This window comes from Hemibagrus wyckioides, linkage group LG18 (genome assembly GCF_019097595.1).
Source record: "Hemibagrus wyckioides isolate EC202008001 linkage group LG18, SWU_Hwy_1.0, whole genome shotgun sequence".
Taxonomy (NCBI): Eukaryota; Metazoa; Chordata; class Actinopteri; order Siluriformes; family Bagridae; genus Hemibagrus; species Hemibagrus wyckioides.
Window position 1 is genome coordinate 23,460,941 of NC_080727.1, and position 20,830 is coordinate 23,481,770.

At 37.5% G+C, this 20,830-nt stretch overlaps 1 protein-coding gene across 1 annotated transcript in view; it reads right to left on the minus strand.

The window, feature by feature from the left end:
* jam3b (junctional adhesion molecule 3b) overlaps positions 1–16,845 on the minus strand; it is a 37,801-nt gene extending 20,956 nt beyond the window's left edge. The window contains exons 1-2 of the mRNA XM_058414826.1: positions 16,751–16,845; positions 8,762–8,928 (exon numbers count right to left, since the gene is read on the minus strand). Of these exons, the coding sequence (XP_058270809.1) occupies positions 8,762–8,928; positions 16,751–16,845 (262 nt within the window). The remainder of the gene's footprint in view (positions 1–8,761; positions 8,929–16,750) is intronic.
* Positions 16,846–20,830: the final 3,985 nt, after the last annotated feature.

Below are 20,830 nucleotides of genomic sequence, written 5' to 3' on the forward strand. Positions count from 1 at the left end.
GTGAAAGGCAGGGGTACACCCTGGACAGGTCACCAGTCCATCACAGGACCACACATAGACAGACAACCACACACACTCACACTCACTCGTATGGGCAATTTAGAATTACCAATCAACCTAATGTACATGTTTTTGGACTGTGGGAGGAAACCTGAGTTAAAAGCATAACATTTATTTATTTATTTTTAGAAAAGTGGCCCTGATACGCTAATTGATCTGATGAAATTACAGATACTAAAGTATAATATATATATACCTATATAAGTCAGATGCATTGATTCATTTAATTTAGTGTCTAGACAGTGAGGCTATTTGAATCCTGGACCATGTGACCTCTCATTAAAAACAGACAAAGACTTTTATTATGTATATAAATGAGAATAAACTCATACTGTTATGGATTTTAATGAAAGTTTACCCAATCCTAATAAATGCTGCTGACTATAATCTCCATCACACAACATGTTTACGTGAAAGGTGTTTTAATTAACAGTGCATTTATTTCTTATAAATTATAATTATAAAACAGATTAAAGAGGAATGTCTAGAAGAATTCAACGTGTGTGTACACACTAGGAGAGCTGAATCAACTAAGAATAAATGAAGCTGAATCGAGTGTTTTTATCCGGTGCTCACATTTCCTTTTCTATGTTTTTATATCTTCCTCTCCAAATATGTCTTATCCATTTCCACAGCTTACCCATCTATTTACATTTAGTCAAGTCACTCGAATTCACAGGAATTTCTTGGCTTTAGCCAAATCTTTTTTTTTTTTTTTTTTTTTAAAAGAACAAGTAATTTCCTAGAGGAAATCCTGAAAACTATTGTTTTTAATAACTCCTTTTAAGGTTAACTATAATGCCTGATAACATCCATTCCATAAACATCCTTAACCCAATGACTCACTGAGCCTATCGCTAGAGATAAAGTGGATCATTTAGGATCTTAGTAAAGACATGAAGACATGAAGATAACAGAAAAAACCCCGCGAAGTACAGCAGCTTTAGGTTAAAATGCATCTGATCTACAGGTCTAAGGTCATAGACATTACTCCAGAGTGTATCTGCTTTAAGAAAGAACACTAGGCACATGGTCTGTTCTTTCAACACAGACTCTCCTCATCAATACATCAAGCTTGCTGGAATCACCTTACCAGGATATCAGTCATATTGTTGACCTTTCCTACCTTGTGTTCAACACACACACACACACACACACACACACACACACAGTACTGTGGTTAAATTATTCTTTGATTCTTTGTGGTGAAAAAACAATTGTTTTCTCAGTTCTGACTGGGCAAAAGTTAAGCTTTGATTAGCAGGTTTTCTGATGTAGTAAAGTCTTGGAGGATGGAGAGCTTCGCATTTGCTTTGTAACATGGCAGTTCTTATTTTTAGTAAATTCAAGCGAGAGAGAGAAAAGTGAGGCTAATGAGAGAACAGTCGTTAATAGCCGTTAATAATGTAAGTAACTTGTTTCTCAAATGTTCCACAACAATAAATGGATAAAAGATGTACTGTGTTGATGATGGAAAGGAAAAACATTTCGGCACACACTATTTGACGGGCTACAATCATTGTTTTAATATATCAGCACGCCTCATAGAGGTGCAGGGGATATGTCAAAAATATCATATCACCATACTACATTTCACAACAAGACATTTCTATGACACACACTATCATATACAGGTAACCAGTAACACAGTGGTGTTTAATTCAAATACTAAGATGATTAATACTTTTATTATATACTCTACAAAAATGGAATAAACGATTGTCCACAATATCTCAGAAGAATGTAGCTGAAAAACAAACAGACCTTTTATATGCTAGTATCCTTCCGAACTCTGCAAGTCAGCTATAGGAAGCAAGCTGGACATGTTGTATATGTACATGTGTTTCAGGGTCGCTGGATAACAAGCACCGCACTAATGTCAGGCATCCTGATAAATATCTAAAGCACTTAATGACCCGAGCACATGCAGCCTCATGACCAGCAACAGTGCTGAGTACATACTGTTACTAAGCTGAGCCATGGCATAGACCGGATCCTGACTCCATCTTCTCACGAGACTAAATGTTACCCTCCTCTGCTAAGAATACTTCATGTAACCTGCCTATTTATGCAGTGTTTATGGGCTTGTGTTCAGGTTTATGGTCAGGTGTTACGGTCACCACACCAATCTATGGAAACATATACACAAAGTCATCTGGTCTGGAACTGAAAGATAACTGACCAGCCTTAATAATTTAATAAATTCCATCGTATAAAACCCTGAATTACTAAAACGCCACAAATGCTCAGGTTCGATTGATTACAGAGGGTCGCTGATTGAATAAGATAATGTTTAACTCCATCATTATTTTTCCATTGTTGTATGAAATATAAATGCAATTCCCCGTTCCCCCAAGCGTTAATAAGACACACCATGTATATCTGGTTCTGGAAACACTTCACCCTTCTCCTCTGAGACACGGCACTACAAAAAAATTCCAAACCCTCTTTCCCTGTGTGTGAAAATGTCACTGATGAATGGATTTACATTTTTCAGTTCAGGACACAGTGCTCTTAAATTAGTACAACAGAAGAGAAGTCACTTTCCCTGCTGTGAAGGAATTTAATCCTCACTTTGGCCAGCTCAGTGGACAGTCAGTTTGTGTACTGGTGATAGGACTTGTTCGAGGACACACAACAACAACAACTAAAAAAAGAAAAATGTCTTTTCAAGGAGCAAAGCTTCAGCACTGATGCTCCTGATATTACCCACTGTATGACTGAAGGGCCTGATAAGTCTCATATTCTCATATTATTTTATTTCTCTTTCATATCCCATGAAATGTAATGCATTCAGGTTATAACTACAATTTCAATCAAATTCTGTTTCATATTAAAGCTCTGGGCTGCAGGCGGCTAAAGCGGCGGTCTGATGTCAGGGGCAGTCAGATGATCTGTCCTATTTTTAGAAACAATAATTGCCTTTCAGTATAGACGGTAAATACAGAACTGAATCTAACATAATGGCCTGGATTTGATTCAGTAATAAAAATCTACTGTTGTCTCTACTTTGTAAATAAAAGTGTCTGTACCTGTGTATAGTTTGTACAGAGCGTATAATTCCACTCTAACTCAGGCTGATCTGTAATTAAAAATCCCTGTGTGAACTAAGAGAACCTCGCTGTGGCCGTGGACTTACCGATGTGTGTATGGCAGTGTGTATGTGAGAGGCCACTGGCAAGGCTGCACACACTCTAGGAATGCTGCACTGGCACTTTCACCTCAGTGTGAACTTGTGAGCAGAACTTTAAAAAAAACAAGGACTTGGAGGAAAACAACCTCAGAAAACTCATCTATGTAAATGACCTTAATCTGATGAAGAACATTGTTAAAATACAATAACACAATAACTCAGCACCAGTGTTAGAGCAGAGTCCAGAATAAATGTCCAGTGTGGTGCTGAAAAATACTTAGCAGATATGGAAAGGGAGGGGGGACAAATAAAGCATGCTGTTCTGACAGGAAGAGCTGAGCTGCACTTGTTTTGAAAATACATTAGTAATTTCAGCACAGCAGTCAGGCACTATTTTGATCAATGGCCAGCTACACATGGACATCTTATTGACATTTGGGCAATGCACATGTTTGGAATTCCTAAAGCATGAATGTGTACATTCTGAGCTTTCCATGCCATCTGTTCCTGCTTACCAGATGAAAATAATGTAAGATATATAAAAAATAAAAACTTCATGTCCCTAGCAAGCTTAGATAAATATATTTTCCAGTATATTCCAAATTGCAGTCCTTCTACTGAAGTCCAGAATGTTGCGCATTATTGTTTCCTGCCTTGGTTAATATTCAATAGCTAACAGAGTTTCCTTATAATTTATTTCAAAACTAAGTGAATGAGAATTTCATAGATTTTTTTAACAACTGTTCTCTCCCTGTTCTAGTTCTGGACAACGGTCAATTATAGAGCAACTGTCACATCTTCCTGTGTCGACCAGGACATCACTCTATCTATGGGGCAGTTTTGGGACTGAGTTCAGGGGTTGGACTCGGCCCCTTAGTTCCAGTGAAAGGAACTCTTAATGCTTCAGCTTCATACCAAGACATTTTGGACAATTTCATGCTCTTTGTGGGAACAGTTTGGGGATGACCCCTTCCTGTTCCAACATGACTGCACACCAGTGACCAAAGCAAGGTCCATAAAGACATGGATGAGTGAGTTTGGTGTGGAGGAACTTGACTGGCCTGTACAGTCAAGTTCCTGCAGCAGGAGTTCCTGTATCTCTGATATCCAAGCAAACTAATTAATCCTCCTAGTAAACACTGTGCCTTGGTTGATGAGTAGTGCAGCAAAGAACACACTTGTGACAGAATTATGAATAGAAATCTCATAGCATGAATATGAATTCTGCTTGTCTCAGGTACATGTGCTACTATTTGGCCTAAAGTTTCATGACACTCATATGTGGGCCTTCCTCGAACTGTTACCACACAGCTGAAAGCACATAATAGTACTGGGTGTCTTTGTATGCTCTAATATTACTTTTTCTCATCACAGGAACTTAGAGCTCCAAACTGTTCCCAGTGCCACTATAGAGAAAGTGGCTCTTCGAGGTTAGTGTGGAAGAACTCGAGTAACTCAACTCAAGCCCACAGAACACCTTTGGGATGAAGTAGAACGTGGACTGAGCCTGACCTCACTAATGCTTCTGAGGCTGAATGGACATTAATGCCCACAGCAACGCTCTAAAATCCAGTGGAAAGCCTTCCCAGAAAAATGGAGGTTATTATAACGGCAAAAAAAAGGCTAAATCTGGAATAAGTTCAAAAAGCTGCACGATTTAAGATAACAGATAATGTTATCTTAACATAATCAGAGTAATTCAGTGTTGTGTTGAAAATATCACACAACAGGGGAAACAAATAAGAGATATTTTACCTAATCGTTTCATAATGCTTGTATCTCTGGACTGTTAAAAATAATTAATATATTACTTTTGTGCTCTCTATCTAAATGACTGGTTTCTCACTTTAATCTCCAGCGTTCCCAGGCACGGAAAGGCCGGTGTAATGCTCTCGGTGTTTTTGATCCTGTGCATATTTGTAAGCTTCCATTTGCTCTGTGATCTTGTGGGACCACATTCCACATTTGTTCCCAAAGCTGAGTATGTGTGGCGTGGCGAGCTGCCTCGGATATTTCTCTGACCTCCGTGTAAGTGCCGTCCTCCAGTCACTCCAGCCCACAGGCGCTCAGCTGTTTCGGGCTATTACGCTGCGGATGGGCCGCCAGACGCCTCGGTCTCCTGTTGCTCCCAGACTCAGCACGTTTCATCACACCCTGACTGTTGTGGTACCCATGTGGATTACTTTGGTGCCCCATGTCTGGGACGTTCCTCTAGACTACGGGGATGGCATGATAGGAATTTCCTCATACCTGCCTTTCGTATGATCTATACTTGATCTCATTGTGTTCTGCTACGACTGCGCTGGCTTTCGGCTTTTTAAAAGCGGCCTGCTTCAGAGAACCGCGTGCCTGTTTACGGCATCGACGTAGCGTCACTGGAGAACAACCTTAAAAGATTCTCCCAGACAGTGATGTGAGGGGTGAGGTTTCACACATGACATTCAATTATCTCCACCGCTTACTAAAATCAGAGCCTGTAGGCGATGGAGTAATCCAGAAGGACTGGCGAGCTTTTCGCATAGCCCCTGAAACACATTTGCACTGAAACAGTGGGAGGCGAAGCAGCTGACACACGGCACCTCACGGGGGAAATACTTCCAACACTTTCTCTTTTCTCTAAATGCTGATGTATTGCCAAATTATGAACCATATCAAAACAATTCAACACAGCCTACTTACATTACAGGTTTGCTGTCAGTTTAAGGTGACAATTCCCCCGTTTGGACGTGATATTTGAACTCATAATGACTTGCAAAGTGTCTGATTTACTGCACAAGTTTACTATCCGTGAGACAGTTTGCAGCTCACTATCTGCAAAATACAGATATTTATTGGTTTTATCAGATATGACAATTAACATATAAGCGCTTTGTCACACTTTCTTTAAAGACTTTCAAAAATGAAAGTGTATTTTGATGTATTTTGGTCGAATATTGATATAAAAACTCTAGAATCTACCACAGGATCAAATCAGCCTTTCACATTTTTTTTCAATATATAATATGTACATTCTTGCAAAAATGGACATCTCACACTTTTTTGCACGTGTTTCATCTTAAATATAGAGACCAATGTTAAATATTCTCACTTTAAGTTTCATTTATTAATATATGCGTCCATCACATCATTTCACTATTTCTTCTTCTTCCTCTTCTTTTTTTACAGTTTAAACAGTTTCAATTTATTTACAGATATTTTATACAGATTTTTACTCAAAGCTTTTTGCACTAATGGACTTATTCCATTTTCATCATTACAACAATTGTATTTTATTTATTTATGTTATTTTATTTTGGTATTTGCACTGATTTTTATAACTACACTTCGTGCCTTAAATTGCCCGCTGGGGATAAATAAAGTTTTTGAAGTGAATTGAATTGAATTGATTAAATATTTACCTTAAACTGAAAGGGTTTCATTATGTTACGCTTGTCTAACTCTTGGCTTGAAGCATGAAAGACAAGATAACATCCAGAGCACTGCTGCTCTCCTTAGACAAACGACTTTCGAGCATTTGGGCGATAACGGAGTGCTCTGAATCCCAGCTCTCTCATCGGAAACACTGGACGCTGTGCGGTGACTGGTTCTGAGATGATTTACTAGCATCTCCCTGATTAAAACATTACACTACTTTTAGGCTGAAATCATGGATTTGGGAGTGTACGGATTGGGCAAATATTATAAAACCACATTTTGAAACTTGAAAACATTTTTTATTTTCATTCTAACTCAGAGTAGGGGGCAAACCTTTAACTAAAAATAATTATTTCAATCAACATTTTAAAAATAAACAGAGATCAGTGCAATAACTGATAAAACAACCCTAAACAAGATAAAAGACAGAGATTTACAGTAAGGCTCATTATATGCTGGGTGATTTAAGCCAGTCCTCATGCTTGAGTGATCACAGAGAGTGAGCACTTCCTCCAAGTCTACTTACTCCCTTCACTTCATAGCACTAAAAGCTCTAGAGCCAAGCAGCTCTTAACGATCAATCAAACGAGCACACAATCAATCACTAAATTACAACAAAAAAGGGCTGAGGTCACACCCTAAACAAACAAATTCAAATATATAGAGCTGAATGAACCTAAAAACATGGGTCAAAAACTGTTTTTATCTTATTAAAAAAAAAATTATTTTACAGTGTATTATTATTACAGGTGAATAAATTTCTAAAAACAAATAAGTTGCCATGCTCAAGACACATCCAATGTTACACACATCAACAATAAAGGGACAAATAAATCAGTGTCACATCATAGATAATATAACTTTATACCTATAATATAATTTAATATAATATAATTTAATATAACTAAAACCTATTAGTTTTCTGAGTATACCCTGATGTATGTATTATATGTGTACACTAAGATCTTAGTCTATTACTCAATCCTAGTCCAGTGACGTGTACATTGAGCAATGTGAATTTACTCATTTTTTAGGGAGTCTATTTTTTTCTGAAGAACAGATAATGCATTTTGGGTTAAGGGTTACATCGGGAGGTGTATATACTGTAAGGTGGACAGTGATGAAGTAATGTAGTTTCATGATTATTTATTACACATCATCAAAAATATATTCCTGATCTCCTGTGTAAACAGCTGCATTTTATTTATTAAAGCAGTGTAAAGGGATAAGTCAGAGACGGGGGATAAGTCAGTTTCAGTTCAGTACCTTCAGGGCACAACTCATAAGATAAGCACCAGATAAGATAAGAGCCGTTTCCTGAAACTGATAAATGAGAGAAAATGTCCGTCAATATTCTGTACTTTAATTCTCACTGTGATGAAGCACTGAAAGTGGAAAAGGTGGGTGATATTCCTAACCTAATAAAAGCCTGAATGCACACACACACACACACACACACACACACCATCAGACAAAACCGTTATTTCCGCATCAGTAAACAGATAAAGACTTTTCCTCAAGTCGAATATTCTGGAAAACCCAAACGAGTTTGCATCGTGGATGTTTACTCCGGTTTCTCCGACTGTTTATTGTTGTTTTTGTTTTTTTTTAAAGTTTGTAAACAGTTTACTCAAGGGCTAGATCAAAATTTCGAGACTTTCGACCTTCACAATGCTTCACCACAATAAATAACTCCTAAAAATACAATACAATAAAACACCCAAAGAACAAAAAACAAGATCTTTAACGAGTGTTTCTGAAAAGCGAGTCTGAACAGGACCGCGAGTCTCGAGCAGCGATGCCACACACACACACACACACACTCACACACACACACACACACACACACACACTCACACAAGTTACAAAAGAAAAAGAACAAATAAACAGGTTAAAGTGGACAAAATGTTGCCCAAAGCTACTTTTATTCCCCTGATACCCCCCCCCCGTCACACAGTTCCTCCCGGGATTTTAGTTCAGCTCTGAAGATTACGAAGCGCCGCTATTCACTCGAAACATGTCGAATTCTACTTTTACGCTTTCTCTGTATATTATGTGGAGGGAAAAAAAGACCGGAAGCTAAAACAACAACTTGTAAACAATTTACCCCCGGAAAAACCTCGTGACAATAAAACTGCAAAAAACATGACTTACATTGTATGGAGAGGAGAGCCAGAAGACAAGCCAGCCGCATTAACGCCATCTTGGTGTGGATGTAATGTGGAGAATGAGCCGTACATGCGCAAAGTGAGGGTCTGTTAGGAGGATGAGAGAGAGAGAGGGAGAGAGAGAGGGAGAGAGAGAGAGAGAGAGAGAGCGCACTACCGTATTACTCAGTATGGCAAAGCAAAGCTTTTATATGTTAACTACAGAAACCTGTTGGTTACTACTTCCCCCTGCTGTATATTTATTAGACCAGTATGATTTTGTCCAGATGTGGTGATTAGAGACTAAATGAAGGCCAATCAGGTTGAGGTTGCCATGGTTACCGCGTGCCACGCTGACGTCGAGATGAGCCACTCCACCAAAGTGTACATGTAAATGCCTGGGAAAGCATTCACATGATCAGATTTCTAGTATTCTTCTATTTTCTCATTTGAACACTCCCAAAAGTGAAAACAAGAACAGTTTTTGTTTGTTTGTTTAAAAGACTCCCGGGTGGTAACCTCTACTGGTTACCCTTATCAATTTATGTAAAAACATAATTGCCAAATTATACCAAAAAATAATTCCAGACAAATCAGTTCTCACTTTGATTATCGGTCATATCTGTCTAATTCCCCGAGATTAAAGTCATTCGCAGCTCTTAAACCTGAGCCACGTGGCTTCTGTAATCTCGAGTCACACTCATTCACCTGCTTCTGTTCTACTGACTTAATGTCTTATATATATTTTTTTTTAAAATGTATTTTTTTATGATGATGATGTAACAGTGCATGTGTATCACAAACATTATGAGCACCGGTATTCAATTCAGTTCAATTCAATGCAATTTTATTTGTGTAGCAGTTTTTAACAATGGACATTGTCTTTACAGAAACATAAGAAACATAGTACAAGAAGTCCAAGATTAATGTTGGACAAAATAGAGCAAGCGGGGCAGTACGGTGGTTTAGTGGTCAGCACTGTTGCCTCACAGCAAGAAGGTCCTGGGTCCGAATCCCGGGTTCGAACAGGCAGGGGCCTTTCTGTGTGGAGTTTGCGTGTTCTCCCTGCGTGGGTTTACTCTGGTTTCCTCCCACAGTCCAAAGACATGTACATTAGGTTGATTGGTAATTCTAAATTGCCCATAGGAGTGAGTGTGTGTGTGGTTGTCTGTCTATATGTGTGGCCCTGTGATGGACTGGTGACCTGTCCAGGGTGTACCCCTGCCTTTCGCCCAGTGTGTGCTGGGATAGACTCCAGCAGATCCCCCTGACCCTGATTAGGGATAAAGCAGGTATAGAAAATGGAAGGATGGAAAATAGAGCGAGGTGACTGTGGCGTGGAAATAATGGTAAGAGGAAGAAACTTTGAAAGGAACCAGACTCAAAAGGGAACCTCATCCTCATCTGGGTGACACTGCAGAGTGTGATTATAAATGTTTATAAACACCAGAGAGTGTGATTATAAATGATTATAGTATTTGATCCAAAAACCAAGTTGATTAGTCTTAAATCACTAGGACATATAACAGTATTCTGTTATTACTATTAAATTCGTACAGCATTCTATTACATACACGCAATAGCTGTAATATCATTGTACTTGTTAGAAAACAACAATTCTATTCTATTCTATTCTATTCTATTCTATTCTATTCTATTCAACTAGCTTACATCATCAAATCTGACAGGATCTCTTATAGAGGAAAATATTTAAAATAAAAATGACAACTGTGATTAGAGTTTAACAGATTTGGTAAATTAAGAAGTCAGGAAAACGTTGTTGAAGACATCTGTAGGCCGACGTTCTGGATACGAGAACTGAAAGTGACATAAAAATCATTAACCACTGACCATGTGAGCAGCTACTGCATGTTGAGATGAAGCCATATGCATGATTAGAGAATTTCACTCCTGAAGTAGGTGTAGAAATATCGCTGCAATTTTTCTGTTTTTGTGTAAATAGAAATGTTGAAATTGTGTAGGAGATAAAAATACAAGCAAATAAAGTTCTCAGCAATATGAATTAATTATGAATTAATAGGCAGGTTTTACACAAAGCCTTAGGCAATTAGCCTGTTAGCAGAAGAGTGTGATATTGTGCCATGGGAACAAATATGCAGGAGCAGCGCTGGCTATTTTTATCTGAACATTCCTTACAGAAATTGTTGCTTGTACTTTCCATCAGTATAATGATCTAATCATGGCTTAATGAAAAGGATCATCAGATGTCTTGTTCATGCAAATGCAATTGATTCTTTCTGGGAGAGACTTGCTCAAATGAAATCAGCTCTGAAATTCATTTAGTGACCTAATCACAGCAGGGTTTTTTCTCTCTCTAAAGCTCCGTTTCTTCTGGATGCTTTTTTTTTGTTTTTGTTTTTTTTAATTCACTCGGTCATAAAACTATAGGCTTCCTGAACTTTTTTTATTTTGAGTTATTTAATGGAAAGATCAAGTCTATTGAGGAACTACTGTGATTATTAAGAAGTTTGATTATTTCTAAAGCTGTTGAACTCAGCGATGAATCAGTGAATCAGTGTCAGTGAATCAGTGAGTCAGTGTCAGTGAATCAGTGAGTCAGTGTCAGTGAATCAGTGAGTCAGTGTCAGTGAATTTGTGAGTCTGTATCAGTGAGTCAGTGTCAGTGAGTCAGTGAATCAGTGAGTCAGAAGGAAAAATCAGTTTACAGCTACCAAAGATCTTTGATTAATCTCTATTTTCTAAACAGAAGCTCCTGCAGATTGTTGACTGCTGTTAAACCTGCGGATTTCTGACGATCAAATTTAAGTAGAAAGCTCAATAACCACAACGCATTTATTTTATCATTAATCTTTAATTATATTGCTTGTTCCCTCAAGATTTTAAAATTTTATTCATTGCTGTCCATATAAATTCTATGAATACTAAACTCATAATTTAGGATTTCTAATCTGTGACAAAGAAAATACAAATAAAATGACAAAAACAATATAAAATGAAAATACAAATAACAACAAAAACATGTTGTTGACACAAAGTCATGTGTTTGAGGAAACCTTCTTGACATCCAGAGTAAAAATTCCAAGTTGAAAGAACATTTTATTTGTATTTTAATAAATAATTTAATAGCAGTATAAACGTTAGATTAATCAACATAGCAACAATATTTGGTTTAAACTATAGCAACTTTTTTATAAAAGTTACTACACACCACATGTTTCTAAACTGAGTTATTTTGCAGGATTTTAGCACCCTGGGTATTTTTTGGTAATTACTCTAGTGAATTAAATGTAATTAATCTTTCATCACTGTATCTCACGCTTTTCCAATTAGGTAGTGATAATTTTCTTGTTATAACAAACCCTGAGAATTGTTGTTTGGTTATTCTTGAAAATTTAATCAGGAGAAAGAAAACTGTGTAATAAACGAGACAGTCACTGAATTTCAGCAGCACTACTGTCGCTCTAACTAATGACTTTATAATCACCATCAAATGGAAAGAACAGATGAAGATCCCCGGTTGTTTGTTTCTTGACATCTGTTACAACCTTCAAAGTAATCAAAGAGTGTTAGAGTCAATATTCTAGAATAAAAGATGAGTTGATGAATTATTGATTCATGAAATGTGTCATTCTGCATACTGGTGACTCCGAATACATTCTTCCGTTATAATTATGAATACCTTTTCGGTTTTTGTCTCTTCTTTTAATACTGAAACACTGCTCAGTGCTTAAAGATACAAAAAATGCTATTGAGACCAGAGACAGTTCCAAACATAAATCACAAATTCTGCCGTGGATCTCGTGGAACACGTGTTTTCGGGTCCACTTTCTCTGATTTTTCTTCACAGGACCATGCAACAATTTGGGATTTCTCATTTTATCACCAGAATGTGCCACAAGATTCTGCGAACCCATCTGAAAATAAACTCCTTCCACTAACACTAACAACTGAATTAATGCACAGTCGCAAATTTACGTAAATACATGAAGTAGCAAACTATTATTTGGTGTGTAATTTGTTTAGTAACGCAAATGCGATAATTATAGAGGGGGAAAAAAGAATAGTATAGGAATAAATAAAGTGATAGAAAATACTTTTTATATTATCTGTAATTACATTTATAGCCTTTTAATTACAAACTAATTACAGTAAAATTCAATAGCTAAAATTTTGCCAAACAGACAAATAAATAAATAAATTTATAAATAAATAAATTACCAGTGTTGTCCCATTCAATCTCCAATCTTTCACAGATATCATCCAAAAATGAAATTAGACACTCTCTGTTGTATGTGTATTAATTAAATGCACCATGCTGTTGCTCCAACCCAAAACACTCATTGTTAGAGTGTTGATTTAGTTCAGTATACTGTTAACTCTCTCCTATCAGTTTGAGACTCTTATGCCAGGGGTTCCTCAAACCTTTTCTGTGAGGGCCACATCGTTTTTCCTTTTGTTAACGGGGGTCCGGGACGGTCCGTTCCAGAAAATTTCATGGGCCAGAGTGACCACTAGATTTTATGCTGATTTTATATGTATTTTCTTACGCTTCCTAATGCTAGGATAGTTTATTATTTTGTTACGCACCATACAGACAAATGATCATTACTTTTTAAGACATGTGTAGCCTATTAAAGGAGCATTATTACTGTCATATTGACATTTATTCATATTCAGTGCTGTTGACATCACCTGTTTGTTCACGATGGTACGTTATGGTGAATGTTCTGCTCTGTTAATAGCTGAAATGACGTTAATAACTAAGAGAAATTTTAGTTTGAAAGCCAACCTTTATTATCAAATACAGATATGATATAAGCAAAAGATAGATTTAAAATTACATTTTTAAAATATGTCTCTGGCATTGTTCAGAGGGCCGGTCCGAATGTGGGGGCATTTGCCAAATGCCAGAAATGTAAGTTGGGGTGATGTAAAGTAACAGAACCCGTCCACTTCCTGTGCATTACAGTAGGTCTCAGTACAGAGTAGACAGTAGAGTCATCACTTCAGTTTAATTTGGAATAATTTCCATAATGCTGAATCACTATATAAATAACTCTCTTAAATGACATTTCAGTTTATGTAGAATACTAATAAACTACTGCACTACTATAATAATAATAATAATAATAACAACAATAACAATAATAATAATAATAATAATAATAATAATAATAATAATAATAATAATAATAATAATAATACTGCTACTACACTTAAGCTACCACATGAAGGGTAGATGTACTGCATAAACTGGACAACTGGCATAAATACTTCTGATTTATTAAGTAGACTGGCAACAGAGTGAATAAAACAAGTTTATCTGACATTTCAGTTGATTGTGAGCCTGCCTCACCTCTTACCTGCTGAGACTACACACAAACATAAACTATTATTTTTGAGACATTTGTAATTCTGCTTTAAGTAATTGTGCTTTATTCATTTCGCAGATCAGTTTGCAGTTTTGCTTCATATCCAGCAATTTGTAAATTTCATGTGATGTACATTATTGGTAATTGTGTCATAAAAAAAAGTTTAGAACTTTACTTCGTATTGCAGAGCAATTTATAAATTTGTTTTGTGGTGTAGGAAAATTTGTCATTTTTCAATTTGTCAAAATTTGTCAGAAATTAGTTGCTGAGAAATTTAGCCACTTTTCCTCACACAGAGAGATAAAAGATAAAATCACTTCATATCACAATAGAGTAGATTGTACTTTGGGTCATACGTGAATTTGTAATGTAGCATTATTACATCTGATCAGGTCATAACATTGTGACCACTGCCAGGTGAAGTGAATAAGACTGAGTATCTCCTCATCATGGCACCTGTTAGTGGGTGGGATATATTAGGCAGCAAGTCAACATTTTGTCCTCAAAGTTGATGTTAGAAGCAGGAAAAATGGACAAGCGTAAGGATTTGAGCGAGTTTGACCAAAAGGGCCAAATTGTGATGGCTAGACCACTGGATCAGAACATCTCCAAAACTGCAGCTCTTGTGGGGTGTTCCCGGTCTGCAGTGGTCAGTATCTATCAAAAGTGGTCCAAGGAAGGAACAGTGGTGAACCGGAGACAGGGTCATGGGCGGCCGAGGCTCATTGATGCACGTGGGGAGAGAAGGCTGGCCCGTGTGATCCGATCCAACAGACGAGCTACTGTTGCTCAAACTGCTGAAGAAGTTAATGCTGGTTCTGATAGAAAGGGGTCAGAATACACAGTGCAGGACGGGTCAGGGCTGTTTTGGTAGCAAAAGGGGGACCAACACAATGTGAGGCAGGTGGTCATAATGTTATGTCTGATCGGTGTAAATAAATTATACATTATAATACAATATAATTTATAATTTATTATGTTTTATGTTGCAAGAAACATGTGATTTCTCTTCATATGCACAGCAATAAGTACACAATGTTGAATGTTGGTTAATTGTTGATATTGTAAATGATTTCTTAACTTTAACTTAACTTTTATAACAAAGCAGATTGTCTATCAGATTTAGTCACTGCACCCCACTTGGATTGTGTATGAGGATGAGTCCTGGGCTGTCCGTCTTGTTGGCAGGAACACAGACCAGCTGCATCTCAGTTCCAATTAGGTAATGCAATCTGACAGGCTCAGAGTTGGAGCCAGACAGGAGTGAAGCGGGTCACGGGACGATCGCTATACTCTACATGCTGGACTTTCCAGGACACGAAACCTGAACAAACCCTGTATCATCAGAAACCTTCTGTTTGGGGCTCCTCTCACATACCACCCAGGATGGAAGGAGTTACAAAAAAATCAATTCCCAACATGATTTAGAGTGGCCAGATCGTAGGTATAGTAAGCACTCGTAGGTTGTGTTTTTAAGAGGGATTACGCATGGCTGAATCAATCAGGAGTAAAGCTCTAAGTTGTAACAGATCCAGAAAAGCTATTAGGGAATAATACACTGAAATAAGATGAGCTTTTTTCTTTTTTTCTTTTAAGAGAGCATTAAACCCCTAAAGCTCTTACAGCATCTAATATAAAGTGAAATTATTCTGTCATAATGAGCTGTGCATGGCTTTTTGTCTTTGTCTTATAATAGAACAGGAAATCACTGAGAATTTGCATTACAGTGAGACACTTACAAATACACACACATATATCACAGCACTGTTCAGCTGATTGGTCAAAAATTTATTCTTTTCTTTTTTTTTTAAACAAAAAGCCAGCAGACCGGTTTGTATTAATTCATTGTTCTAATACATTATGGTTTCTATAGTAACAGGGTCATTGTGCAGAGACTTGTTGGTGAATGCTCCACATATGTATAAAATAATCAGAAAATCTTCTGTGAGGAAACAAAAGAGACTTGATGTGTTATTCAATACTAAATACAAATCACTCTGTTGTCCACCTGCTGTGGTGTGAGGAATGAAGAATAAAAGACATTGGGATGTGGTGCTATAGGAAATGGAACACCTACTACTTTATTGCACTCCATTATAAATCAGACACAAAGTGGAGTTATTGTTGATTATTTTTCTATAACATCATATCATTGAGAGGTTTGTTCCTTTGTGTATATACCATGTTATAAATGAACTCAGGAATGACAAGTTATACTTGTTTACATGCAATGTCCTTCACCAGCCTCTCAACACACACACACACACATTTTATTATTACCAAGAAACCAGAATATGGACATTCCTCTGTCCTGAAAACTGAACTTACTGACTATTTCAAGGTGCTGACACTGGAAGACTCCTTACAGGTTGTAATGGTTGTATAGCTTGTCTTTGTCCTATAATACATCCCTGTTCTGGGCTATTTATTTCCTGTGTCCTTGCTTTCATGTATTGCTATCAAATGGAACAGAAAATAAACAGACAGATCCCATAGATGCTTGGGAATTTCTGGCAGGTGATATAAAGGTGTGGCCATAACCATGTGGTTTCAGTGCCTTCAGCGTTTGCGGGCCTGTGTAGCTCAGCCTCACCCACATGTTCCCCTCGGCTTGCCAAGACCCTGGCATAGACACCGCTCACACATTCACAGCTGCCACAGACCCCTGGCATACCGAGCATGCACGGGTCAGCTGAGCAGGGCAGGGCATTCTGGCGGAGATACTGAGATGTGGCATCTTGTGCCACTCAACTCCATTCCAGTCCTTGTGTGCATGTTAACATCTGCAGAACAGTAAAGAAAAATAAACACAACGAGAGAGAGAGAGAGAGAGAGAGAGATATGGCTGATTTCTGGATGGCTGCCATGCATACAGATGCTCCATAGCGTAGCACCTGAGCCTAGTGCAATTGTTAAACTCTATTATTAACCACAGCTAAAGCCTATATAATGCTGTAGCCCCACGACAGCGATGCTAATTATCCGAAATTGTATTTATAGCTCTGTATTTTTCACATTGCGGAGAGAATTCATACACCTGAGTTGCATGGCAACCGTGCTGAGCAGTAAAGCCTGTTGCCTCAAGAGTGCAGGAAGCTTTTCCTGTGTTTCTGTAAAAATCCTTGATCGCTTTCGACATAATAATAAAACCCTGATTCAGGAACATGTCTGAAAGTATTGTGTAGCTATAATATGTGCGTAGGTGGAGAGAGAGAGAGAAAAGCTGAGAAGATTTCGTATTCGGTCCCTGGCTTCTGTGTGAGATATACACACGTGTTGAAACAGAAGAAGGCGTCTGTGTCGGTGCCTGTATAATATATTACCAGGAACGCCCCTTATCCATTGTTCTTGAGCTCCTAATAGCATTCCAGGCATGTCGTCCAGGTAGCCAGGTCTTTAAGACCCTGCCAGCTCCCCCAGCTTGGGTCTGTGCCATGTTTCCTCATCAGAATGAAATTCTCAGAACTGTAGTTCAGACCTGCTGAACAGATGGTGAAGGATTCCACACCTGTCCTTCAAAGTGAGCACAACAGAGTAGCTTTAATAACTTTCAGAAAAATGTGGAAAAGGAAAAACAACACAAATCAAAAACGCCTCAAAATTAAATCCCAACTCTGTCAGGATGTGTTTAAGTCTTTGATAGCAACGCCAAACACTTCCAAGCAGAGGGACATAAAGTACAATTACATCTGGCTTTAAGCATCTGCACATTATCTGAGTCTTACTTTCACCCAATATTTTTTATTTTTTCTTGCATTTTAAAAGACTTTCTACTCACTGTAACAGACTCCGATTCCCAGAATGCATCATGGTTTACAAACATGACTGCCACACGACCAAACCCAGCCTACGTCCTCGCTGAGCACTGAACATTCACCTGATTACTGAACACACTCACCTGGAGTCAATCACACACACACACACACACACACACACACACACACACTCCACCGAAACAAATGACTCTTTCTATGATCACCCTTTGTATGAATATAACTACACTGGAAATCAGACAGTAACCAGAGTGAAAATTATGCACAGAATTCATTGATAGATTTCATAAAGCTGCTTCGAAACATTCTATTCTATTCTATTCTATTCTATTCTATTCTATTCTATTCTATTAATGCTGCTATGGTATTTTGTGTGTTAATCACTATTCTGTTCTTTTTTCCCTTTCTATTTTATTCTACTTTGTTCTTTATATTGAATTATTCCATTCTATTAAATTAAAATCCATTCTATTCCCTATTCTATTTATACTCTATTTTGCAATATTCTGTTGTATTTTATTCTGCTCTGTTGCTTTTAAATATGCTTTGTTCTATACAATTCTATTTTGTTCTATTCTGGTTTGTTTTGTTTTATGTTTCATTCTATTCCACTCAAATCCAGCAGTTCATTCCATATTCTATTCATATTCTATTTTGTGTTATTATGTTGTATTGTATTGTTTTCTGTTGCTATATTTTTTGTATTCTATTCTATTCTATTCTAGAAAGGCATATAGTTTTGACTTAAATAAATAAATTCATATAAAATAAAGTAAATAAAGTGAATAGAGTGTAAAAGTATAAATAAATTGCATATTACTAAAGAATAAATAATTCAGTACTTTAGAACCAGACACACTCTGGATATCTCCAGCATTTTAATGGCCTTTTAATATGTATTGGCTTTATGACTGACCATAATCACAGTCCACTGTCACTGTAATATTCTTTTAGATCTTTTTAGCTCTTGGTTCAAGAGACAGAAATAAATATAATAGATGCAAAACAGGAAGATCTAAATGTAAAGAGGCAAGGAGTCATATATAGTTTGAATATTGCATGTGAGTATAGAAATGTGCTTAAATATCAAGACATGTTACCAGCAGAAAAGTAAATGTTTTATGGCTATGGCTTTTGGGTTATTTATGACGTTCATCTATTGCTAAAAAAATGTCGTCATTCAGAAAGTGGCAGTGAAATGGTCAGTTCAAGTGAAATCTGTTGTCATGAGAACTACGGTGTAATTCTTCTCAACTCATCATGATCTTAAATGTTCTACAACTGCTGGAAAATGATGTACTTTATTATCCCCATTCACCACACAGACTCCTGATTCTTTATTCATGAAAGCTTAAACCATCCCAAATTTCCTTCAGACTGCTTTCCTAACAAACATGCAGCTGGAATATCTCTTCGATGATGAAAGTCATCTTTCGGTGAATGCATTATGACATCCTCTTTTAAAATCATCCTCCTTTCTTCTATTTCCCTGTAAAGAGCAGGTTTAGATAAAAGTCTTGATGGTGAAACGTTCGAGAACAGCGCTAGACAGAAGTGAATCGTTCACTGTTTTTTAGTAAAAGAGTGGACAGTGTGATTAAGATCGTAGACGTACACTGTGGACTGTAAACTAAAGTTACTTAGAAAAGTCTCTTTTAAACACGCTTAATATAATTTCTGATATCACAATTTCATGTGCTACAATGCACATTCTATGATTTTTATTACACCTCCAACCCTGCATGCATCTGCCCCCTTTCTCGGATAAATGGTTTGTCCTTCATTTGCATATTAGAACATACACTGATCAGCCATAACATTATGACCACTGCCCTGTAACGTGAATAAGACTGAGTATCTCCTCATCATGGCACCTGTTAGTGGGTGGGATATATTAGGCAGCAAGTCAACATTTTGTCCTCGAATTTGATGTTAGAAGCAGGAAAAATGGACAAGCGTAAGGATTTGAGTGAGTTTGACCAAAAGGACCAAATTGTCCCTCTTCTGCTGTCATAACAGCCCTGACCCGTCCTTCACTGTGTATTCTGACCCCTTTCTATCAGAACCAGCATTAACTTCTTCAGCAATTTGAGCAACAGTAGCTTGTCTGTTGGATCAGATCACACTAACAGGTGCTATGATGAGGAGATCATCAGTCTTATTCTCTTCACCGGTCACTGGTCAGGATGTTATGCCTGATTGGTGTACATTTCATGCAGTTATTGCGACAATAGTGTTTTCATACACTGAGTTTTAATACAGGTGTATTTTAAGAGAAACATTCTTTCTGCTGCTTGATGTAATAACCAGCATCACATTATCTGATACAATCCCTTGGCACAGTTTGAAGCCAAGACGACACTGAATATTTTATTACCTTACATCTTTGACAACAGCAATTGGCTCCTATAAGGAGGAGGAAATTAATCAGACTGGATTTATGATCATAGACCTGACCTGTGTCTTACGCAGCATGACATCAGAGCAAAAACATCTCAGGGGAATAATGAAATACGGCCCAAATTAACCAATTAGCACTTTACAAATCCTCTAGTATAAAACCAGTTCAGAGTTTTCACAGTCAGTACTCAACCATAGAGCTTCTTCTCTACTGCTAGCAAGAACGCTCAGAACAAATCACTCTGACAGCAGAGGAATTCGGGCAAAACACACTGATTTGTGATAATGCGCATACGTTTCTTTAAGTGCCCTGTACTTTAACAAGCCTTGTAACATAACTAGTTGTGGCAGTTCCCTCTGACTATAACACAGATCCACTTGCTGGGATGTTTTTGGGAGGTGGGAAGACACTGGAGAACCCGGAAGAAACGCACACAGACACTGGGAGATCATGTGAAATTCATCATGGACAGTAAAGCTGACCTCAGGATCAAACCTGCGGCCCTGGAGCTGTTAGGACGCACTGAATCCAAGCCTTGAATCTAACGA